Source organism: Vitis vinifera, chromosome 15 (genome assembly GCF_030704535.1).
Source record: "Vitis vinifera cultivar Pinot Noir 40024 chromosome 15, ASM3070453v1".
Classification (NCBI taxonomy): domain Eukaryota; kingdom Viridiplantae; phylum Streptophyta; class Magnoliopsida; order Vitales; family Vitaceae; genus Vitis; species Vitis vinifera.
The window spans coordinates 13,955,590-13,982,325 of NC_081819.1; the positions used below are offsets into that span (position 1 = coordinate 13,955,590).

The following is a 26,736-nucleotide window of genomic DNA, read 5'->3' on the forward strand; positions in this document are numbered from 1 at the left end:
AGCAGATTAGGTTCTAATTTTTTTATTCGGTCATTGGTTGCTCCTCTCTCTTTTCTTGTGGAGATCAAGTTTAACTTCTTACCATTGTTTCATTTATATTTCATTTTTGGTCAAGAAAATATGAAAAAAATGTAAGCAACCAACAATTTCTTTTTTATATTATCATTTTATTTCTTGAAAATTCAAAATCTCACTTCAAACATTGTTTGTAAAAAATAGAGACTCCAATGTTAGTTCTGAACAAGTGAAAAGTTTGTTCAAAGAATTTTCACCTGAACTTAACAGTAGTTGAGTTGCATTAACAAAAAACTTAACCATAGTTAAGTTCACAGTAAGATATTTCACATGAACTTAACAGTAGTTGAGTTCCATTAACAAAGAACTTAACCACAGTTAAGTTCATAGTCACTGTTTCACGGAGATGACCTTTCCGTTTTATGCACCAAAGAAAGATAATGAAGTAGAATAAGATGATGAGAGAAATTTTTTGGAAAATATGAGGAATCATTCTGTAAATGAAGGAAAAGAAGAGAAGTTGTATATGTTGGAGAGATAAAAGAAGAAGGGCATTTTTGTCTCAATTGGGTCAATTTTTTTGCTTTTTGACTGGTGGGTTATATTTGCAAATATGAGGGTTATTTTGACTCCTTTAACCAATTAACCCTTATATTTAACATAAGCTATAAGCTTTAACAAAGACTAATTTATTTATAGGTTATTTCATTAAAAAGGATAAAAATTCAAGTACTGGATTTGGACAAAAAAAATACTCTTCATTAAATTTTTAATCCTTATTTTACATCTAAGCACTTTTTGAAAAAAGAAAAAGAAAAAAAAGAAGAGAAAAATATCAAATTGAGGTTATATTTGCAAGTTTCTATAAATATAGATTATTTATCCAATTGTGGGGATCATCCTATCCCCTTTGGGCACAAATGTTTCTTTATTCCCATCAGCTGAAGAAGAGCTATTTCGAATCCATTAATTTAAAGTTTTAGTAAAAAAATCTTCAAGCCCTATTGAGATTAGATTGAAACTAGGGCTGAATTGTAACTCAACTTGACCAAACCCGCCCACTGCAACTTGGAAGTGGCTTTCCCGTGAAGTTGCTTTGGAACAAAGCTATCCTATAGTCTTTAGTTGACAATGCCTCACTAACAATTTGCTTTTAATTCGTGGATGCTCTCTGAAAGTGTCCCAAAGATTCCCCACTAAAACTACTTTAATTGGCTGTTTCTAAGAGTTTGATACAGAAATTCTCTTCTAAAAATACTAAGTTGGCCAAGTCCAGAGGCAGGGTTCAAGCAGTTCTGTACCCTGATATTAAGAAAAGATGATTTGAAGAAGACGATATTTCGATATTGAATTGTTCTACACTTGCAGGTAAGGTCACAACTCTCTGTGTCTACCCATATTGTGTGTGTGTGTGTATATATATACATCAGAAACAGATGCTTAAAAGCTTTAAAATCTAGATATTCGAGTTGTCTGAATCTAGTTTCTATTATATTTTCAAAGAGAACAACTACAAAATGGAAAAATGTGAGAATTCAAGAAGCCATGTACAATATTATGGGAGTAACTGATCCAAATCTTGTTCCACCACCATTTACAATTTGATCAAGTTCACCAAGCTATAAATAAATAACAAAGTAATGAAAACAAAGAAGAAAGTCATCTCACAGTATAATCTCTGTTCGACTTTATTCAACCGCTACACACACATGAATAATCATAGGGAGAATGGTTTTGTATACACATCAAATGGCTGGCAGGCTGTCAATTGTGGCTCCTGTTACCAAACAAATAAACAGAAGAACATTTAAGTTGATGATCATTAACTCTGCTTTTATGAACAAAATTTCAAAACTACAAAGAAATTTGAATCTGCTCGTGCAGATTCCATGAGCTTGTCATAAAAAACTATGGTACAATACACACTCCTGTCTTCAAGTATTGGACATGAAAAATGTTTTTGCATATCCCAAATAATTCTGGAGGTCACCTTACTGGTCAAAAACAACCAAAACCCATAACCCCCCACCCCTCCTTATTAGCATCCAATGATCAAGGAAACACCATATCCTCATTTAAATCCTTGGCAGACATGTAACCACCTATTTTTGGCCCCTTGTTCTTTAGATACTTTCAACTCCAAGCAAATTACTCCTTTGTACTCAGACCTCGTTTAATGTTTGCAGCTAAATGCCTAGTATTTTGGGCATCAAAAAAGCAATTTTAGGAGTGTTTTAGCCACTCAAAGCTGCTTTCTTACCACACCAACACAAAATGGGTCTGGAGAAGTGCATTTTTCTTTTTGGGCAAAGCTTGAAACTTGAGTTCAATTTCTTTTGCACTGGATGTTAGAGCACTTAAAGGGTTTCTCTCAACAGAATATATGCCTGAAAAACTTCTCAAATGAAGATTTTTCCAGGAAAACATGTTATTCCTATTACTCCATCCATTGCAATCAAAGAAGAGTCCTAACCCAAATGCTTGCCAATTATAGTACAGAATATCTGCCCAAACCAACAGGATTAGTTTCAATTGAGGATAAGAGGACACCAGAGTCAGCATTGACTCTCCCACAGAACAGAACTGTTTTGTGGTTCATCATGATGGTTGAACACCCATCACAATAATTATGTCCCTATTACAATATGCACACAGAATTTTTTAAAACCTTAAAAGGCCCTCTTCGTTTCCTTCTCTGTCTAATTTCACAAGCAGGTGCAGCTCTGATCAACAAAGAAGTCCTCTGTGGCTTAAATTTTCTGATTATCCAGATTCCATGAAGATCCAAAGCTAGGACTCTGATGGGAAAAAAAATAGTTTCCGCATTTATTCTTTGAAGAATGCTATCATGATTTTTTCTTCATTTATTTGTCTTTTGAGATCTTCTCATTTAGAGATGACATAGAAAGACTTTGTACTTAACATTAGCTTGTTGATGATTTGTTGAAAAATTATAAACATTGAAGTGCATCTAATTTATTAGTCTTGAAAGAATTCAGGAAATGATGGTAAATGTAGATTCCACAGGGCTTTTTGATATATGTAGATCATTGGACGCATCAGGAAATCCCTTTACTGAACTTCTGATGAAAAAGCCTTTTTTATTGTTCTCTATTTTTGGAGTTTCAGTTTTTATTAGGAATAGTAAATGTAGACAGCTTCCCATGGATCTTTAATACAAGGTAGATCATTCAAGTTATTCAACATAAAGAGAATTTCTTTGTTGGATAGTATTGGATGTATCATATCCATATTGTCTAGTAGGATCATAAGCTACAATAGCAGCATGACATTTTAGAACAGATCGCGTGTAATATATGTAGTGTTATAGGTATTCTTCAAGTTCACTGTGGTCTTAATTTTTATGGTTTTTGTATGACATTTTTTGTGGGATTTTATTTTATTTATTAATTTTGTTCTACTCTTTGCATATCTTTCATTTTACCTAAAACCCAATTGTACTATCGATGCCAAGCTGACCAATATTGAAATGAAACATGGTCTGAATCCAACATTTTTAACTGTGTTCTTAATTTTTTAAAATTTTCAATACCCTTCTTGAATTTTAGCAATGCTAATCTATATTTAAGCTTTGATAGGAACCTAGTTATAGCACCAATTCCAATTTAACTAATACCAAATAAAACCTAGTCTGAAGCACAGTATCTCCCAAAGCCCAATAGAAGCATCTTATGGGCAGTACTTTTCACAAAAGTACTTCATTAGGAGGTCCAATCATGCCTATTGATGCAGGAAACTTAGACTTCAAGCACTACAAAGCTTCTTGAGTTGAAATGAAAGGGCTAAAGATGGATGAAAAGAAGAAAAGAAATCCTTGGCAATCACGCCAAGGTTCCTAAGTAATCATACCTAGAAAGAAGCAATCACAAATTCAATGGAAGTATAATAGATGGTGAGAACTTTTATTAAAAGTTTGGTCATATCCTTTGAAAGACTATATAAGGTATGTGTAGGCCCTTATGCCTCTCTTCCCTAACAGGACTACTTTCATAATTCCTTATCTGAATAGAATTAAATAAAGGAATGTTATTTCGGAACTAGAAGAAATAAGGACTTTTCTACTATAACAAGAAGATTACAAGAAATAGAAACTCAATAAGAAGGTAAACCACTACCTAGAATAGAAACTTAACAAAAGATTCAACTTAAACTAACTACAGTAAGCCTCAAGAAGAACTTAAGTCATCATTGGTGCCCCAAATTAATGCTTGTGCATTGGAACTGACCTTCCCCTTTTCTTGTAAGTCTTCAAAGAATCTTTTCAATAATATTTCCTATCATATACAGGATGAATATCCCTCACATTGTCATCAATTGATGCCACCTCTATCAAAGCATTTTAGTTTCATCAAGTCAACTTAACAAATTCTCTCAAACAACAATAAGTGAAGGAAATAAGATAATGGCGTATTAGACATGATTTAGACCTTTCTGGTCATTTTCAGCATAAATGATGTGTAAGCAATCCATATCCAGCACCCCTTATCTAAAGCTGGGTAATCCCCAGTTACCCATTTTACACAAAGGACAAGGTTTTTTTTTTTTAATCCATATTTTATTTTATTTTATGTTCAGCATGGTTCTCTATCAAAAGGGCTGAAGGAACTGTAAATCTGGGGATCCTGAGATGATTTTAACCCTTTTATATGTGTCCTAACATCAATTGATGAGCCAGATCACAAAGGATGACAATAATGTAATCACCATAAGAACCAATACCTGTCTCAAGCCACCGCTGACACTGCCTCCAGTCAAAAGCATCGAAATGAGAGATGTCACAGCACCACCACCACCACCACCACCAACGCCATTTCCTGCACTTCGGATGGCAGAGCGCATTGCATTTAGGACGCTTCCATATGTAGCTGCGTGCCCCCGCTCAATTGCTTGGATGAAACAGAAAGTCATAGCACCAGTTGATGTAATTTGTGATAATGCCTGTTCCCAAAGAAATCAGTATACACATATTTAGCTTTTTGGTCTGAGGTCTTGAAACAATTGGGAAAATAAGATATATAAGGACTATGTCTAATCAGTCATTCCGAAACTTACAGATGTATCAGCAGATGTTTGATCATCATCACAACCACTAAAGGAAATGACTTCTCCACCATTTGTTCCTTTCCATACACCTGATTGAGGGCGATGGTCCTCCCATATATACTGTCCACTCCTGTTCCAAAGGAAAAATATGTAAAACAGTAGTGACAGGAAAACTATTTGGGGTGAGGAACAATTTGGACCTGGTCAAAAGTTACTAAGCCCGTAGTAAAGAAGTTCTAGAAGAAAATCTAAGCATAATTTGGGAACATATCAGGATTGGAACAATAAATGAGACCAGCATTTGGGTGCATGGATGAAGAAAAGCAAGTTATGTCATTCTGAAGATTAAAACAAAAAAAGTAAGTGTTCCTTTGGATATACTTTCTGTTTTTTGTTTTAAAATCAGAAAACAGTAGTAACTTTTAGATAAGATACAAGAATTTTAGAGACTTACATTAAAAAAATAATGACTTTAAAAACAATTTAAAAGAATTGAGGCATCAAAAAAATTTTACTACCTCAAATTTTAAAATTGCTGAAAGTGATTTTAAAGATATAAGGTAATTTATACTTTTTGTACAAGATATTCTATGTTTATATCGAAATTTCTGATTTTAAAAACAAAAAACAAAGAGTGTATCCAAATGGAAACTAAATAAGTAAAGTGAATATTTTAGTAGACCAAAAATTTTAAATAGGATTATGTTAATATTTCAAAATATCGTATATTGATTGTATTCATGAAAAATGACAAAATATTGCATTCTAAAGGACAAAATCAGAGTTCATGATGAAAGAGTAAGCCAAGTCATGCAATTTTATTAAAGAATTTGAAAAGTTCGTAAGAATATGTGAAGGAAAGATTGCAGGACAGTGGATCCTCAGGATTCTTTTAGGACAAATAGGAATTCATCTCATCACATGCTTGGATATCATGCAGGTTCTAGGTGCATCCATATACAATTCTTTACTCACCAAGTAATAATAAAACAAATATTAGATTTTAAAACAAGGGTACATGAAACTAACCTGCTCATTCTGCAAAGGAATGGTAAATCCAAAATGGTGCCACTATGGCAGGCATCTATTATTGCATGAAGCTTAACCCCATGAGGAAGAGGTCTGACAATTGTGGCATTGATCTCATCGTCAACAATCATACCTTGAGTTTCAAAATCCAGAGGACATAAAGTTTCATCATATCCATCAACTTCATCACCATTATAATTTCTTTGTCGTGAACCATGGCCAGAATAGTGAAACAGCAGGGAGTCACCCGGTTGACAGCCTTGCACAAGCCAATATAACGCCATCCTCAAGTTTTGTTTATTTGGAATTCTATAGGGGTCAGTTTCCTCTTCTGCAGTTTAAATTTAAGAAAAGGATTAACTCCTGACACCTTAGACAAATATGGAAACAAGCACAAGGCAAAGGGTATTCCAAAACTTCTATTGAAAAGAAGCAAACACAATCAAAAGGTTGAAATGAAATTCATTTATAAAAGCTTGATAGCAACTAAATTTTAATAAGAAAATTTGTAAGCTCACAATTTCAATTTCCAAGAAAATGGTTTAGCATTTTATTCACTATGTAAGTGATAAAAGAAACCCCCTTACAGCACAGAATCAAAGATGTTGGTTTCTGGTGGTCTCCAATTGCTGTAATAAAAGAAACCTCCTTTTATTACTCGGTTCATTTTATCAAGGTGTGGCCTAAAAAAAAATCAACTTATGTCACCCAATTGCAACTTAGTCAACCCTTGGAACTCATTTATGAGCCTTCCATTTCATTACCATTTCCACCCAATAGTAACCCCCTAACACAAAATACAAGAATATATTAACATGACTATTGGCACTCTAAATCTATGCTATTTTTTTTTTGATAGGTAAATGCAAATCATATTTGATAAAGCGCCAAAGAGGCACACCATAGTACACAGGACCTATACAACAGTCACCAAAAGGCGCCAAAAAAGGACAAGGGAAACAAAAAATACTCCCTCAATGAGAACCCAACCAACCAATGAAGTTGGATAAGTATAATGGTCCTTCACCTATGCAACTTGGTTTAATACATCAAGTTACAAAAAGACCTGGTTTTTAGTCCTCAGTCCAAAAGCTCCTTAGTATCAAAAGATCTTCTATTTCTCTCCTTCCACATTGTCCAAAAAGGCACAAAGGTGCTGCTCCTAGGGATGATAGTTTTGTAGGCTATCCGGGTAACCCACCCTGCCCCTATTGAGACAGGTATGAGAAGGTAACAATCGGGAATGGGACGGTTTGGGAAAATTCTCAAAACCCGAATCAAGTTCGAGGCAGGGATGGGTTGGTACCTTGCTCTGCCCGCCCTGCCAAGTTGCAAATTTAGCCTTGAAGTATCTTAAAATACCAAACAACTCCTTATTTAAATAGTTACTTTTTTCACATTTGCCCTAGAACAATAGCTGCTCTCCTCTCATTGCTTGCCTATCATCTCTGCATATTGCCTCTTTCAAACTTCAAACTTTAGAAATCCATCTCCAAGTATGAATCCAAGAATAGCAACAAAATCAAGAACCGTTCAAGGAGAAACCTTTTTCTCTTCTTCAAATAGAAGTGGGATCACAATGGCAATTGGCTCCATTGCGATCGCGACAACTTCGATATTCATCAAGAGCCAAAGCCTTCAAAGCCTCCTTTTCAAGCCCTCTTCTCTTCTAAAGGTTTGGGTTTTGATTTGGTTTTTAACCTTAGTCATATTTTAGGGTTTTGTCTAATCGGATTGTGTAGAGATATTTGATTTTTGTGGAAATTTTATTTTTTTTTTTGTTTTCTTTCTAATTTGAGATTTGGTTTGATGAATAAACTTTCATCCTGTGTTGTTCCAAGCGTGAATCCGTCTCAAGTCATAGACCTATTCATTTTTTTTTTCCAACATTTTCTTCTGAAGGCCATTATGATCTCTAAAAATTTTCTTAGTATTCTTTGCTTTTTTTAGAAAAGTGTATGAGAGGCATGAGGATTGTGAATTTGTTCATTGGGGATTTTTCTGGATTGATGTAATGTTGTTGGTTTTGGAAAAATCAACCTCCCCATCCAAACATAAATACACATTCGAGTTGAGACAATGTAGGGATGAATTTATCATTTTTTTTTTTTCTATAAACGAGGATGGGTACTCATCAACATGCCCGATCCCGGGTTTTGGATAGGGATGGGTAAGGATTATATAACTGGGACAAGAATGGGATAGGGGTGCCTTGTCCCAAACTCGCCCATTGCCATCCTCGTTGTTCCCAACACTTTTTTCCATTTCCTTCCAATAAAGGAGCCTCTTTACCTTAGTAGAGTCTTTTTAATAGAAGAGGACAACACCCAAGGAACACCAAAAAAGGAGAACAAAAGCTTCCACAACATTCATGCCTTGATTGATTCCTCTTTGATATGACAAAGAAGACATATCTATATATATATATATATTTTTTTTATAAGTAACAAAGAAAACATATATTAGCCAATTGTCATCCTCTCCTTTGAAGTTGATTTAGAGTCAATTTTTTTCCCCAAGGTGCCTCATAAGCAAAAAAACACGCTTAGGAGGAACCCACACATTCCAAACAACCCTAACTGGAAAAGATATTGATCTCCCATGCTCTAGAATAGTGTGAAGAGACTTAATAGAGGAAGCTCCATCTTTTGTCTCCAACCAAATAATGCTATCCTTCTTGTCTCCAATAACCACTTTATCTTGCAGCCTTGACAAGAAACGCTTCATTCCCTCAATCTCCTAATCATTAAGATGCCTAGAGAAGCTAGGGGACTAAACAACCCTCTCACCTAATTGAGTCCATAAATTCGCTACCCATGCCTCTTTTGAGCTTGCTATGGCAAATAAGGAAAAACAACTCTTATAGGCTCTTCCCTACACTAAATATCCTTCAAAAATTTCACTCTCTACCCATTGCCAATAGAAAAGGAGACTACTGTTAATGAACTCCTCCAATCTCCTTATGGCCTTTCATAAATCAACCTCTTACACATCTCTCACTTTCTTCAAAGACCAACCCCTTTCATCCTCCCCATATTTCCCACAAACTATTTGCCTTCTGAAAGCCTCCATTTCCTTAGCAAAATGTCGATTCCATTTACAAAGAAGGGCCTTGTTAAGAAAGGGGAGATGCTTAACTCCCAAGCCCCCTTTTACTCTTATTTGAACAAACAGTAGTCCAGTTCACTAAATGAGGTTTTCTTTCTAAAGAACCACCACCCAAATGGAAGTCCCTTTGAATTGTTCCAATCTCAACCTCACTAACCTCGACATCTAGAATAATGACATGAAGTAGATAGGGAAACTAGATAAGATGCTCCAAATGAGAGTGAGTCTCCCCCCCTTGGAAATGTACTATCTTTCCCACATTGCCAATTTTTACGGAATTGCTCTTCCATCCCGTCCCAAGTCGCCAAATAGTTATGAAAGGCACCTAACGAAAGCCCCAAATAAGTGGAAGGAAGCTCACCCACTTTACAACTCACTTCATAGGCCAACTTATTCAAGTTCTCCACCCTCCTCACTGGGATAAGCTTGCTCTTGCTAAGATTAATTTTCAAGCCTGAAATGACCTCAAACCACATGAGTAACCAACTTAAATGGGTTGGTCAGTTTTGAGAGGCCTCACAAAACACCAAGGTATCATCAACAAACAACATGTGGGAGACCTACAATCCCTCTCTAACTCTACCATTCACCTTAAAACTTGATAAACAACCACCCTCCTTAGTGGACAGTTGAGTGCCTCCATGGCTAGCACAAACAAATACGGTGAAAGTGATTCCCTTGTCTCAGACCTCTAAAGGTTTTAAAAAAACCTGATGAGGTTCCATCCATTAGAATCGAGAAACTTGATGTTGAGATGCACCAACTAATCCAACAAATCCACTTCTGACCAAACCCTATTTTCTCCAACACTGAAAGCAAAAAATCCTAACAAACATGATCATATGCCTTCTCTATGTCAAACTTACACAACACTCCAAAATTGTTGCTTTTTAACATTGAGTCAATCGTCTCATTGGATATAAGCACCGCATCTAAAATTTGCCTCCACTCTACCAAAGCATTATGGAATTTGGAAACCACTTTGCCCACCACCTTTTTAAGTCTATTCGCCAATGCTTTAGCTAATAAATTATAAAGGCTACTCACGAAACTTATAGGCCTAAAATCTTTAAGATCCTATACTCCCTCATTTTTAGGAACCAAAACTAAGAAAGTTGAATTGATACTTTTAACAAATCTTCCTTGCATATGGAGGTTACTAAAAAAGCCCATCACCTCTTCCTTCACAAAGTCCCAACTAAACTTCCAAAATGTCATTGAGAAACCGTTTGACCCTAGAGCTTTGTCCCTATTCAGATCTAAAAGGGCATTGAACACCTCATTCTCTACAAAAGGATCCTCTAGCTTTGTTGCATCTTGCCTATTTAACCTGCCAAAATTCATACCCTTTTATGCTAAGGTGCCACTTCTCTAGCTTTGACAAGAGGTTTTGAAAAGCCCGAACAATCCCCTCCTTAATCTCAGTCTCTTTTGTAAGACAAACCCCATTAATTTTTATCTTACCCAAAGTGCTCCTTCTTTTGTTTGCATTTGCCATTTTATGAAAAAACCTGGTATTTCTATCACCCTCTTTTAGCCAAACTTCCCTTGATTTCTGCCTCTAGCTCATTTCTTCCAAAAAAACCCATTTCGAAAATCCAACCTTGCTTGCTCTCTAGCAACCATCTCCTTCAGAACTAAGGCCCCCAATCTTTCTTTAAAATCCTAGAAAACCCACTTGATAAAGGGCCAAATTCTTTCTTACTGAACCATTCCACTCTAAATATCTGTCAAATTCCATTTGTCTAGCATTTTAAAGGTCAACCTGACAATGGCAATTAACAACCTCAAAACCTGGCTCACGTCATAATCTCTAAAGTCTAGGCGTGGAACTCTTGAAGTGATTTCAATCTCATAAGGTATATAAACGAACAATGCAATAAATTAATGACAAAGTCAAACTTAAAAAAAAAAAATGGCTGTTCTGAAAAAATGATGACCAAGCCATCTTCTTATAATAAACACTGTAAGTTGTAGAATTCTTACAATCATGGATCAGAGAATTAGGTTTGTCAAAGGAACCTTTATCTTATAATTCTTCTATTCTCTATATTTTGTAGAATTTATGCATGCCCGTGTCCTCTTCTTTGTCTTGTAGGCTTCATCACAATTTTTCAGACTGAGTAGCCTATCAAATAAATAAATAAAAATAAAATAAAATTGAGGCTGAATGGCCATGAGGCTCTCCTCTTTTAACCAATGGTTTTTCCATATTTGTAAGGTTGCTAATATTTATCTCTACATCCAAGGTACTTATGGATTACAGTAGGTTAAATTAGTGGCCAAGTGTAATAACATAGTTCATAATTCCCCATTTATCATCCTACTATCTTTCCTGTTCTTAAAGCTTCTTTGCTTTGGCAATTTAGACAGGACCTGTATAGCATTCTAATTTGATTGTTTTCTTGCTAGTACACAAAATTGAAATTGTCAAATTTTGTGGCAAAAGATAGTGTGTCTGTAAAACCATCCAAACACAATGAGTTATGTAACAGCTAACAAGATAAGATATTTATCATGTTTGATAGCAAATTTGTGTGATAAGAACTGGAAAAGGCATAATAGAATCAGGTACCCTAGAATTCCTTGGTCAATCAATCTTTAAATTAGTTGAAAATATAAAATTGCTAGGATGCAATATTGTAGGCTTGTCACTTATACACCTCTGCCTGGATCACCACATCATACACCTTTCAAGAATCTTAAAGGACAAATGTTCCTGAGGCTCCACTTGTTGTATGCACCAGCTGGATTTCTATTCTTTTTCAACACATCCCAAATAAAATGACCAAAATCAAACACCAATGTTTTTCTGTATTTATCAGCAAAAGCTTCATACTTCTACATGACTAATCTCAATGCCTCTTCACTTCATTATGAAGAAGACAAATATAATCAATCATGTTCTCAACTTTTATATTGTTCACAAATTTTGTCAGTGATAATAAATTAATACCCTCCTTTTTTTACAAAACAGGCTTAATTTCCTCTTTAGATGACACTAAAATAATGTTCTTACCTTTATGGAATGTGTAAGAATTTATCCAACTATCATGTCATCATCTTATTGTCATACTGCCACAACTCGCCAAATGAGAGATGGCATGGAACTACAGCCAACACATCTCACTGACCCTTATTAGCAGGTTAAGAATCAATAAATAAAGAAACTAATCATCATTTACTAACACCTCATAAAGGAATAAGAATCATTTACTAACTAATAGCTCATATGTTTTTTACAAGACCATGATACCTTGTATGACTTATGATGTTTATCAGGATTCAACCTAAACTTGTCTACTACATTTTGAGAAATCATGCTACCATAAAATTCCACTATCAATAATCAAATTGCACTCTCAAGTCCAATTGCAAGTAGTATGGTATGCCAATCTTTTTTGTTATGATACTTTGGGCTTAACAAACTCATCTATGCAACTATAGACTCACCCTTGTCACCATGTAAGATATCGTCATCATCCTCCTTGGGATAAGCATCATAAATAGGATCTCCCTCATAATTTTTCCCATAAACTAGTTCTTCTTTCTTATGTATCAGAAGCAACAAGGATTTACACATCATAAAGAATTTGCTTGTATCATAATATAAAAGAGTTATCAAACTTATTTCACTCTCAAGGTCAAAGTTATATTTTTTGTCATGCCCCTTTACTAAATGTTGTTTTTCTTTATCGATATGACCACTTATCATTTTTAGACAACCCATTAACTTATGCCCTACCTTTCCACACTACTTCCTTTCAAAATCTTCATAGAGTTTAGCCTTTTGGTGAATTTTAGTGTTGGAAGCTTACTTTCTAGTTCTTAACGCATGTTGCTATTGTATTCCAGCCTTCATGGCACTATTTCATGCAACCATAAGGGTCATCTCATCTTAAAAGTGGCTTGCATTATTAAGGGACTACTGTCTGCATGTGACTTGTGAAGTGCTCTTGTTTTGTTATTCCACTACCACCAAAAATCTCTAGGAGGTATTCCAAAGGGACTAAAACAAATATAAGTTTAGGGCCTGTTGTATACTAGCCTCGAACCAGTAATAGAATGCACTATCAATTCCTTGCTCTCCAAACAAATCATTTCATGTAATTAATTGATTGAATTCTTCAGTGTAATTTTCAATACTAACCTCTGTGAAAAGAGAGAAAAGGGGGAATCCCTAATTATTGTTATTGAAAAACTGTAAAGAATACACATTGGACTTGGGTATATATATACATGTTAGTGGGACCCACAATACAATAAGGAAAGAAAAGGAAAAGGAAAAGTAAATAACCTAAATAACTGTACACTATCTAACACTCCCCCTCAAGCTGGAGCATATATGTTATATGCACCAAGCTTGTTACAAATGTATTTAATTCTAGGACCTCTAAGAGATTTAGTAAAAATATCTGTTAGTTGATCATTTGAATTGATAAAACTAGTCGCCACACATCCTGATGCGATCTTCTCTCTAATGAAGTGACAGTCAACTTCAATGTGTTTGGTCCTTTCATGGAAGACTGGATTGGATGCAATATGCAAAGCGGCTTAGTTGTCACAGATGAGCTTCATCTGTTCATCCTTTTCAAATCTCAACTCCCGAAGAAGATGTTTCAGCCATATGAGTTCACATGTTGCCAGAGCCATAGCTCGATACTCGACTTCAGCACTAGATCTGGCCACTACATCTTGTTTCTTACTCTTCCAGGATATTAGGCTACCTCCAATAAAAACACAATACCCGGAAGTGGAACGTCTATCTGTGGGTGAGTCAGCCCAATCTGCATCTGTGTAACCAACAACCTGGGTATGACCTCTGTTCTCGTACAACACACCTTGGCCTGGTGTGCTTTTGATATATCGAAGAATGCGGATTATAACATCCCAATGGCTATCACATGGTGACTGTAGGAATTGACTAACAATACTTACAGGAAAAGAAATGTTTGGACGAGTAATGGTGAGGTAGTTCAGTTTACCTACAAGTCGCCGATATCTCCCAGGATCTCCTAAAGGCTCTCCCTGTCCTGGTATAAGTTTGACATTTGGATCTATAGGAGTGTCTACCGGTTTACAGTCTAACATACCGGTTTCTTCCAAGATGTCTAAAGTATACTTCCTTTGGGAAAGAACCACACCGGAAATGGATTGAGCTATCTCAATCCCTAAGAAATACTTGAGTTTCTCCAAGTCTTTAGTCTGAAAGTGGGTGAAAGGTGTTGCTTTAGTTTCTGAATACCATTCTGATCACTGCCTGTAATGACGATGTCGTCCACATAAACTACCAGATAAATACACTGTCCCGAAGAGTTATGATGATAGAAAACGGAATGGTCTGCTGTACTGCGGAACATGCCAAACTCCTGAACAACAGAACTAAAACGGCTAAACCATGCTCGAGGAGATTGTTTCAAGCCATATAGAGAACGGCGTAACCTGCACACTAAACTAGACTCCCCCTGAGCAACAAAACCAGGTGGTTGCTCCATATAAACTTCCTCAGCAAGATCCCCATGAAGGAAAGCATTTTTAATATCTAACTGATAAAGAGGCCAAGAACGCATAGCAGCCATGGAGAGCAATAGACGAACAGAATCTATCTTGGCAACAGGAGAGAAAGTGTCACCATAATCAGAACCATAAACCTGAGTATAGCCTTTAGCAACTAAGCGGGCCTTACGGCGATCAACCTGACCATCAGGGCCAACCTTAACTATGTAGACCCAACGACAACCAACTGTAGATTTACCAGAGGGTAAAACAACAAGATCCCAAGTGCCATTGGAGTGTAAAGCAGTCATTTCATCTACCATTGCCTGTCGCCAGCCTGGATAGGAAAGAGCCTCGGGGGTGCTCTTGGGAAGAGAAACAGAAGATATAGCAAAAACAAATGCAAAATAGGGTGAAGATAATCGATGGTAACTCAAAAAATTGTAAATGGGATGAGGATTACGAGTAGAGCGATTACCTTTCCGAAGAGCAATGGGTAAGTCAGCAGAAGGAGGCAGAGTCGGGGCAGGAGAAGTCGAAGGGATAGGAAGTGAGTCAGCAGGTACCTTGGCCAAAGAAGGAGGAACAGCGACACGATGACGGCGATGATAAACCTAAAGTGGGCGAGAAGGCACTGCATCAGGTGGGAAGATAATGGGAAGGGGTAAGACTTCAGAAACAGAAAGAGACTCAGAGGTGGAGAAGAACGGTGAGTCCTCAAAGAAAGTGACATCAGTGGAGAAAAAGTAGCGATGAGTCTCAAAGGAATAACAACAATAACCATTTTGAAGTCTGGAATATCCCAAGAAGATGCATTTTGTGGCTCTGGCAGAAAGTTTGTCCTGTCCAGAAGTGAGAATATGAACAAAGCAAGTACAACCAAAAACACGAGGAGGAAGGAAATAAAGTGGTTGGTCAGGGAAAAGAAGGGAATGAGGAATCTGATCGTGTAATACAGATGATGGCATACGATTAATCAAATAACATGCTGTAAGAACAGCGTCCCCCCAAAAATGAAAAGGAACATGACTATGGAGAAGAAGAGTACGAGTTGTCTCAACAAGATGTCGATTCTTACGTTCAGCTACCCCATTTTGTTGAGGAGTATGAGCACAAGAAGACCGATGAATGATCCCATGTTGAGACATAAATGAAGTAAATGGTGCAGAAAAATATTCTCTGGCATTGTCATTGCTCAACACACGAATGGAAATATTGAACTGGGTTTGGATTTCAACATAAAATTTATGGAAAATAGAGAATAACTCAGCTCGATTTTTCATTAAAAATAACCAAGTACATCGAGAATAGTCATCAATGAAAGTGACAAAATACTGAAATCCTAAAGTAGACGCGGTCCGACAAGGACCCCAAACATCAGTATGGACAAGTTCAAAAGGAGACTTTGCCCGATTATTCAAACGCTTTGGAAACGAGACACGAGTATGTTTCCCAAGCTGACAGGACTCACACGCAAACGACAACAAAGATGAAAAACTAGGGACCATTTTCTGGAACTTGGATAGACTAGGGTGGCCCAGGCGACTGTGGATGAGGAGGGGAGCATCAGTGGAAATGCAAACTGCAGGAGTTGAAGGCGAGGTGAGGTGATAGAGGCCTTGAGACTCACGTCCTATGCCAATCGTCTTCCCCGTACTCCGGTCCCGCATGGTCACAAATTTATCAGAGAAAGTGATAGAACAGTTAAGAGTGAATTATTTTGCTGATGAAAATAAGATTAAAAGGACACTCAGGGGCATAAAGGACAGAATGGAGAGGTAGGGAAGGAAGAGGATGAGCGAAACCAAAACCTTTAGCCATAGTTTGGGAACCATTAGCTAAAGTAACAGTAGGTAAGGCAGAGGTAGTAGTAATAGAAGAGAAAAGATCCTTATTACCAGATATGTGATCAGAAGCGCTAGAATCTAGAATCCAAGGTCCAAGAGAAGATGTGTGGATAAGACAAGCAGAAGCATTACCAGTCTGGGCAACAGAAGCAACAGAAGCTGACTTGGTGGCCTGATAGCGGAGATAGTCATCATACTCACTGTCAGTGAGGGAAATACCCTGAGATGTGGAGGAACTGGGAGGCTGAGGCGACTAAGGATCAGATGACTGGGCCACGTGGGCAGTGCGGGGAGGCTGCCCATGTAACTGATAACACCGATCACGAGTGTGGCCAAGCTTATTGCAATAGTTGCAATGAGGACATTGGCCTCTACCTCGGTTACCACTGCGTCCTCCTCGAGAGTTAGTTTGAGAAACTAACACAGAAGAATCTGAAGTGTTATCAGATGGCAAAGTCTGAGTAGAGGAGATACGGAGGAGGCGAGCAAACACATCATTCAAAGATGGAACGGAGGAACTGCCAAGAATCTGATCGCGGACGGTCTCGAGATCTGGACGGAGGCCAATAAGCGTAAGAACCATGAAGAACTTGTCAATCTGTGTTCGTTGATCCCCAACATCAGTAGTAAGAGGCATCACGGTCAAGAATTCCTCCTTAAGAGAGGCAATCTGGCCAATATAAGTAGATAAATCCATGTCTTGTTGTCTGACATTGACAATAGAAGAAGCCACCTTATAAAGACGTTGGATATCATTCGTGTATAGCCCTTTTGCCTGATTCCAAAATTTAAAGCATGTTTTGTAGGCCCGAAAATGAAGCAGAATCTTAGAATCAACTGATTCCCATAACACACTACATAACTGTGCATTTATCTTCCTCCATTATACTCTGTCAACCTCAGGGATATCCGCCTCCTACGTAACAAGGTGATCCTCATAACCTTGACCCATAAACCAAAACTCCACAGAGGCAGACCAGGACAAATAATTTTCACTGCCAACCAATTTCTTCGAAGTAATCATAGGAGATCCAGATATGACAGAGGAAAAAGTGGAACTTTTAGTAGCCATATCTACTTATCTGGATAACGAAATATGTTTGGATCGAAGAGAGCCCTAATACGGCTTCAAATCGCGGCTGAAAGAAGAAAAACCGAAGGTCCGCGACTGTAAGAGACCAAATAGTAAAGAAAAACAAATGTGGCACTACTGGAAGGGTAGAAGAACACTTCCTAAGACACGTGCAGGGCTCGGGGTGGAGAGGAAGTCACTGGAGGTCGCCAGAAAGTCTGTTTAGAGGGCCGGCGGAGACAAAAAACCCCAAAAAATGCACTTTCAGGGCTCGGATGACATAAGCACAGATGGAGGGTGGCTAGACGATGTCAGGTGAGGCTGGAGGTGGAGGCGCGTGGCCGAAAAGTGCTCCATGTGCCCTCACGCGCCGGAGAAGAAACGCGCGTGGCTGGCGCGTGGATGAGATTCTCCCTCCGGTGCTTTGAGAAAACTTGAAGATCTCCTCCTTGCGCACCTAATGGTATGGTCGGTGTTGGAAAAGGACTGCACCGAAAAAAGGTCGCCAGAAAAGTTGCCGGCGGTGAGGGTTTTCTGACGGCAATACGATTGATCGGAAAGCTTTAGGAGATGGGAAGGGTGACCGGAATGAAACACCGTCACTGAAAGATTTCCCAGAATGGATTCACGGATAAACCAGAAATAATTAGGGTTTTTTTCTCCCTAGGCTCTGATACCATGTGAAAAGAGAGAAAAGGGAGAATCCCTAATTATTGTTATTGAAAAACTGTAAAGAATACACATTGGACTTGGGTATATATATACATGTTAGTGGGACCCACAATACAATAAGGAAAGAAAAGGAAAAGGAAAAATAAATAACCTAAATAACTATACACTATCTAACAACCTCTTTACTTCAGATCATTCAAAACGTTGATTCATTGTGTGACCATAATAATTAAAAGGCAATTTTTTTTTTTCATTTTTCTTTATTTTTTCAATCCAAATTTCTAGGCATATCTCTAAACTCTCTCGTGGTACATATTTATCTGTGCTATGCCAAAACTTTTCCTTTTAACCAAATAACAAGCTTGACCTTCTTATCATCAAGTATCTCATGATATTCAAAGATGCGCTTAGTGGTGTTAAGCTAATCGATAAATTTTTGGCCTTAAACACTTATACATTTAAGAAAACTACACTTAATATTCTCCTTCCAATGTTGGTTAGCCAGTTGTTGGGTAAGGTATAGTGTTGTAGGATGGAGAAAGGACTCTCCATGACAATCCCATAACTAGACACATTGTCTACCATTGGGAGAGTGTTGTTAACCAGCGGGTTACTAATGCATTGACCAGCTGTCAAGTCAATGTCTCAACTTGTCTTTATAGAAAGTCTATTTCATAAAGTTATCATATCAAAAAGGTTTTGAAGATACTGATATGGTTTCTTTGACATTATTCATTCAGTGGATTCAGGCTTTCTCAATACTGGTAGGGGATGTTTATGCGTAGGGGGCTCAGATAAGCTCCTCCAAAAACTTCTAACCTTTTCCCTCAATGGTGATAAATTGAAGACATAAACTCTACAATGACCATTGTAGAAATTCTACTTCACAAGGAGAAATTTTTGCCTTTTTGAACTAGTCTCTTCATGAGCATGCAATCTCACTTGGGTGCAAACAAGTTTCAACCAAAGCTGGACCTTTGATACCTATAAAGAAAATAAAAACATAGACATATTCGGGAAACAACATGGGATGACTTGGTAGTTGAAACCATCCAATGTTATTTTGTTTAAATATAGTGGACTTTATATGGACAAGGAGAACTCTTATTCTTCATCTGGAGCTCATTGAAGTCAATAGTTTTGATGGAAGGAGAGGAACAAACATACTTTCAATGATTCCCATTGATAAACTTGAAGAAGTGGTTCTTGTACCTTTATCTTTGTGTGCATTGGGGTTGGAGGTTGGAGGTTTTTAAAAAGCTGGTGATTTTGGTATTCCTACATGGCTTGTCCTTCCTAATTGAGAGTCTTTTAGGACATACAGTTTGTTCCCTCTGTTCTACCTTTTCTTCAACAAAATATTCTATTCATCAGGGAAGAAATTTGTTTGATGATACATCAGTCTAAGCTAATTAAGAAGTTCCTTATCATGCTAAGTTTGAGGGGGTGGAAGATTGTTGTGAAGGGAAGTTCAGAGAGCCTTCAAAAAGGTGTGGAATGAAGGGGGAAGGGGCTACAAGTTGGAGTTGTGCAGCAACAAAGCTGGAAGGTTTCTGTTGTGTTCAGTTGCATGCATAAAGGAAAAAAGGTTTTCCTTGGTTTTTCTAGAAGGAAAGGCTCCCTAAGGGGTTGGAAGATTCTTACCTCAAATCTTAGGAATTGGGGTAGTCCCTGTGTCTAGGCCTTTGGAGGAGTCAAAGGAGCAGGTTAGGCATCGGGAGGAAAAGAGAGGCGATAATCTGTTTAAGGAAGCTTCTTTTGTAGATGTGTCGAACTGAGGCAAGAGGGAGTTGGGCAATGAAGTGTGGGTTGAGAGTGAGTCAAGAGAGGTATTAAGTAACTTGGGGTTTCTTAAGAAGTGTCTAGTGGGGAGGTGGGATGGTTCTTCAAACCGGTTGCCAACTTTGGATGCACTAAATTTGTGGGCTCGACATTTTGAAAGGGGATTTGAATCTACTTTTTTTGGGAGGCAATCTCATTTTATTTGAGTTTGAAAATGTTCTGAGGTCAAAAGGGTTTTGTTTTGGGGTCTAGTATGTTTAAGGGAAGAAGATTGCAGCAGGATTGGTGGAAGTCGGATCTTGGTTGCTTCAAAGAAGGTGCCTGCATCAGTGAAGTGTGGGTGAGGGTGTTGGGTCTACCAATGCATCTATGGGAAAAGAGTTCTTTAAAGGATGGGTGATGCCTGAGGAGGTTTTATGATGATGGATGTAGAGGCAGAGGAGAGGCATCACCTGAAATGGGCTAGATTACTCGTTAAATCTAGTGGAAAAAAGGTGTCTAATCAGTTAAAGATTGTGGACAGAGACAATGTTTTTGTCATCCATTTGTGGTGGGAAGTTCCGCCATGGTTGTCAACGATGGTTTCAAAGAGGAGTTGCAAAAGTCTAGAGTTAGAGAAGGAAGTTCACATGCGGTTAGGAAAGTGGAGGTGAAAGAAGGGAGATGTGTTGTAGATGTAATGCAGAAAGAGATGACTGAGTAGCAGGCCTTAAGGGTTGTGCCTGGTCTCTTAGTGAAAGATATGGAGAAGCGTGTGCAGTCAAAGTCAGGAAACAACTTAGATGGGGAGCTTCTTAGGCCTCCTTGCAGGTCATTGGGCCATAAGGCTTTAAATGAATTGGATGCTGGTGAAGGGAGCCCATGTTTCTTCTAGGGCCTGCCGAAAACCTCTTCTTTAAGTTTGTCCAAAGGGAGCCAAGTTGGGCTTCCTAAGTCTAGGCGAGGGTAGGAGCTAGGTTGGCCCATGTCTTTTGGAACCCTAGTTTTTAGTGCCTAAGAAGGGCGTCAGAGGAACCCTAATGTTGGCGATTTTGCTTCCTATTTGGTGTTCTTTGCCAATCCCCTCTAAAGGTGGCGATTTAAAGTTCGATAGGGTGGGTTTCAAGTATGGATGAAGCCTTGATGGCACAAGCAATAGGCTTCAAAGGTAGGTCTCCCCCTTCACCTCCTTCTTTTTTGGCTAGGTCTCTCGCTTTCGATGTTGGGTCAGCATGTCATGCAAGGGTGACGCCTCCCTCGGGGACTCTAATTTATAGTTCTCGACCTCTTCAAATGATGCTCCAAGATGGAAGGATGTTGGATCTTACAGGGAGTGGAGAGAAGTGTCCTTCAGGTAAGGAGTTGGTGAGCAAGTCATGGAGGCCTATTGCTTGTTAGAGGGGGAGGAGCTTACTCTGCGAGTCTTCCCAGTAAGTTTGCTGATTTTAGTAATTTTTTAGGGTTGCTAGTGGTGGGATTTGAAAATGAAATTACTTTCCTTTTGAGGAAAATAAAGTTAAGAAAAGGATGTGAGATTAAGGTCTCAAGGGGAAGTAGGAAATTCTTGTCTACTCGTTTGGAGAGGGAAATTCGAAAGCTAGAATGTCCAATGAATTACAATTGCTCTCCTCTTTCTATCAGGGGAAAAGGGGGATAGCAATGGGGTTTCAGTTCTCTCTCTATGAGGTCGCTTTCTTCACCCCTAACTTGGTTTATGGTTTTTGGTTGCAGAAGGGCTCTTAAGTGGTTTCTTGTCCATCCTAGGCTTTAATTGTTTCTTGCGTGGTAGGTTTTGGGTATTTCTTGCCAGGTCCGTCCAGTTTTGTTGGGCGTGGGATTGGATGATGTTAGGGTGGTCAGTTTTAGCTCTGCCCTTTTCTTTCTTGCTAGCTATCACACACACAAAATCTAGCACCCAATTTTTACGTATGTGAGGTGCTTAACCACCCCTCTAAGCCACCCTTCCAACAACCCACACAAGATTAAATCAAAGAGCCCACACAAGCACACACGAGTTTACAGGGCACCACCCCCAACTTGTATTTTATTACTATCCCGAATAAGAATACAAGACACAGATTAGCAAGGCTCCCACAATAGCATTGACGAGATCATGATCTCTCAAGATCTCTCTCTCTAGATCCCTCTGTATGATTATGTGAATATAAAAGTGCTCAAGGAGGTTTTCCCATCCCTTTTTTATAGAGTGGCTATCACCCACTCCTTATTGGACTAGAACTCCTCATCCTAGTTCAACTAGGACTCTTCCTGATATGCCATGACACCGACCATTCCCACTAGGACTCTGAGTCTTTCTCAGACTACAATTATAATCACAATGGAAATAAGGACTCCTACTCATTCTCAAGTTTTCTTGCTTCGGGACTTTATCTCCTTGTGCATCAAGACTCTGCTTCACATCTGAACTAGGAGTCTCGTGCATTAGGAGTCTTCTTCAAGCATTAGGACTCAATCTCCTACTCTAACTAGGAGTCTCATGCATCAAGAGTCTCTCTCCTCATGCTGCAGGCCATGCATATATATAACTTACGTGTTGTCCAAGCTCTCTTTTTGGGATCACTCATCTAAGTCGTCTCATGTGCGCAGCTCATGCACTTAGCTTGTGCGTATCCCATGCACTCAGCTTGTGCGTGTTCCGTGCACTTCCTGTGCGCGTGGCCTACGTGCACGTGGCTCCAACCGGCCAAGTGTTGGAGCCCTTTCGAGGCAACCTGCTTTCTTGTTCCTTGTGTTGCTATTGGATCCACCTATGTACAACAACCCTTGTGCAAGCCAAGCCCTCTTCTTGGTCAGCACACCCGAGTCATGACATTGTGCCCACGACTCCCCTTTCATCTCCTTGCACAAGGCATTGTGCCCTTGTGCCACCTTGTTACCGTCCTAGGTCACTCATAAGGCCAAGGTGCCACCCCATGATGCCTTAGTGTTGAATGGTCCATGTCAAGGGCTAACACTAGCCTTTAGGCCTTTTTTGTATACTTTGTGTGCACTTGTGCATCTTTTACTAGCGCTTTTTAATATGTTCCACCATTTATCTATCAAATAATAATAATAATAATAATTAATGTCTACACAGAATAAAAGATGACCATAAGCAACCAAAAGTGATATTATTGGTGAAATGTACTAAAATAAGTTATTATATAAAGAACTAAAAAGGGAAACAGATTTTGGATAACTTATGTTCTAGGGCAATTTATAGTTCCATGTCACATGTAAATACTAAGGAATTCTTATCAACATCCACTCTATTTCCCTACAAGGTTACATTCCAACTTACATTCAATAATATGTGTTGAAGCAAACAACAAAAAGAGCGAGCCCTGCGACATGCTCTGTTGATAAATTGGTATCCTCTCTATCTAGCAACATAAACTCATGCAGTTGTTCACACGTGTAATTTTCTTCTTTTTAATTTTACTAATTGAGGTGGTTCAATTTACAGTCCTAACCTCAATTAAATTCCAATGTTCTTTCCAATTTTGGTTCTATTCCCATTGAATATATAGGCATCTCTCTAAGGGCATCTGTAGATCTCCTTTCTGGAAGGAGGCTCCTTTATGACAGAGACAGGGAGACAACGCCATGTAGTGTGAGATCCCACCAGAACCAAGATCCTGGCATTAGTGTACTTTTAACTGCTTATTTTAATTTTTAAGTAAAGATTGTTTACTGATGTAATTATGCCTGCTATACCACACTTGAATCCAATAGAAAAAAATATAAAATATAATTAATTATAAGCCAATTCCCAGCACAATTGTAAAATTAGATAAATCCTTAATTGTCTTTAGACAAGTTCAAGCAATTACTACCAAAATTTATTCCCTGCAAAACTAAGAATTACATCTCCTCAACAAATAATACTACCACTTTTAAGAGGAATGACCATCATCACTTAATCCTTAAAGAGCACTTAACTCATCTCCTTCATTCAGTGGACACATGTGCACACATACAAACTCTTTATATCTAGTAATGTAAATATTTCATTTCTAACAATCTCAAAAATCATTGACAACCATTAATGGAAAACCGAATGATAAAGTATTTCATCGTTGAACAATGTCGAAGGAGCTTAGGTTGGCGGATTCCTAGTTAAGTAAATATTACTCTTCAAGCTGAAATATTCATGTTCAACCTAAATTACTAAATGACTATATCAATGAGTAATCCACTCAGTGCCATACAGGTCTAAGCATTTTATTTTATGCAGTCAGAGATCTCCATTTGAATTTCATTACAGGTTTCCTATCATTGTTCTTTTTTTCTTTGTTCTTTTTTCAAAAACTTATTTCAAATTGCATTATCACATATCAACTAAACATCAAATAGACACAATACCAGTAAAATTCTAAGCATTCCACGCCCCTAAAACTACAACACAAGAATTGACAATTAAAGTATAATCCAAGATATGATTGATGACAAGATGAATGACCTAAACTAATCAAAACTATAAGAGAGATGGAGATTTAGCCATACAATCAAAGAAAAGGTTTTAAAATCACATGTAAAAGCAAACAATACTGCACAAAATAGAAAAAAGAAAAAAGAAAAAATCAATCAAGTCGGGCTACATTATTACTGTCTTATTTGCCTAGAAAATGTTGGGCTTCATTGTTCTCCTTCCCATTTTTGTTCCAAATTGCATTACTATATATCAAAGCCCAACGTCAAATATAAACTATACCAGTAAACTTCTCAGCGTTCCACAGGAAAAAAATAACTACAAAAGATAAAATCAAATCCTAAATCAATCAGACTTGGAAATATCTTCAAAACTCTAGAGTGATTGCAAACAGTATTTCCATAAATTGAACAGCAATCACATTAAACACAACCTAAATGGCTAAATCAAACACATCCATACCATATGTACATGAAGATGGAGATTTGGAGATTAATTAATCGATGAAGCGTACCAGTAAGCATAAGAATTGAAGATTCAGGAAACTGAAACTTATTCATCAAAAGATACTTCATACACTTGGCATCATTGATACAACCCTTGAGCTCGTGCCTCGAATACCGATACGATATGCCGCAGATCAAAGCTTTCTTGCGGCCGTGAGCCGAGGGCGGAGGCCCCGGAGGCGCGTGGTTGTACGGTGACAGAGCAGGCAGCTGCGGCTGCGGAGGCGGCGCGTGATCCGCGCGAGGAGGAGGAGGAACGGCGCGCGGGTCGGCGATCTGTGTCACGCCTTGGCATATCGCGCACCTTATCGATCTCGCCCCCGCCGGCAGCTGCAACGGGGTGCGGCAGTGGGCGCAGTTCACTAACATCATCGTGGGCGGCGGCGGCATTACCGGCGGCGAGGGGCAAAATTGAAAATTTTAAATGCTATTAGTGGGAGAGAGAGAGAGAGAGGAAGAAGAAGAAAAGCTTATTTTTACTATATGCAATTAGACGAATATTATATTATTTTTTATCAACTCACACGATACGATACCGCGTGCTTATTGCAATATTTTCATCAATAAAAACATATAATATGAAATTTATATCAAAATTCTGAAGTATTACGTCATCATTAATTTATTTAATTTAATTCTTTTTCTTTTTCTTTTTCTTTTTCTTTTTATCCAAAAGTGGTATGAAAACATAAAAGAGAGGTGGGATTTTGACGGAAAATACAAGGTCAAAAGAAGCCTCCAAATTTGCAATCTAGACGACCGAAACCTCCTATCCAATCATTTAATATCAAATTTCCAATCATATATATATATGGGTTTCATAAATTTAACATTAATTTCATCAAATTATAAAATGAGTATATAACCTATAGGTGAAGAGCTTTTAGGACAATTGTATGCCGGATGGGGTGATGACAAGTAGAAAGTGTGTATAAAACAATGCCATTTTTCATAAGACTTACGGAGGAAGGAATGGATGTTTCGTAAACTAATTTGATTTAATAATTTAATTTAAGTTATTAAATAAATTAAGTATATTTGTTAAAATAATCTAACGGTATGACATAAAAATTTTTAAATAATTTTAAGTAATAAGTAAAACTAATTAAATTATTCTTAATTCTGCATATTTAATTTACATTTTTATCGTCATATACTCTAATTAATTCTATGATCTCTTTTACTATTCTACTACCTTCATTGTTATTCAACATTCTTTATCTTAATTATAATTTATAAGGATGAATATGTAAATTTGATGTTTTAAAATATGTTTTAATTTAATTTTATCAAACAATCTTAATACTTAAAAGTAAAAAAATTAAATAATAAGTTTTAAGTTAATAATTTAAGTATAATTTAATTTAAAGTCAACTTAAATCATGAAGTAATAAGTATTGAGTTTTATCAAACACCCTTTTATTATCTATTTGACTCATCTTTTGAGTTTAATTCTTTTTAAAATTAAATAAGAACTTTGAGAATTGCGTAATTAATTTTATTTAAAGAGCTTATAACTTAAATAATAATAATAACTTAATATGAAACCTAGTTTAATTTTGACTTATATAAAAACTTTTTTCGAGTTTAATAAAACTTTTACAATACCAATATTATCTTTTGAAAATCATGATTTTGGTTTTAACTTCAATGGAAAGTCAAAAACAAAAAGGCATCTCCAATAAAGTCTTAAACCCTACTTAAGATGAGTATAAGTGGGTGTTTGGTAAACCA

At 37.5% G+C, this 26,736-nt stretch overlaps 1 protein-coding gene and 1 long non-coding RNA gene across 2 annotated transcripts; one reads left to right on the forward strand and one right to left on the reverse strand.

Annotated features, from left to right (window-relative positions):
- Positions 1 to 1,043: 1,043 nt before the first annotated feature.
- Positions 1,044 to 5,149, forward strand: LOC132255194 (uncharacterized). The gene is made up of 2 exons (XR_009467797.1): positions 1,044 to 1,383; positions 4,612 to 5,149. It is a non-coding gene; the product is annotated as an uncharacterized LOC132255194 (long non-coding RNA).
- On the reverse strand, positions 1,485 to 25,561 carry LOC100249579 (metacaspase-1). Its single transcript, XM_002268488.4, has 5 exons — positions 25,011 to 25,561; positions 6,109 to 6,439; positions 5,089 to 5,209; positions 4,756 to 4,974; positions 1,485 to 1,792 (listed from the first exon to the last, which is right to left on the reverse strand). Exons 1-5 carry the CDS (start codon positions 25,390 to 25,392, stop codon positions 1,733 to 1,735), a joined length of 1,113 nt encoding a protein of 370 aa, XP_002268524.1. The 5' UTR covers positions 25,393 to 25,561; the 3' UTR covers positions 1,485 to 1,732.
- Positions 25,562 to 26,736: the final 1,175 nt, after the last annotated feature.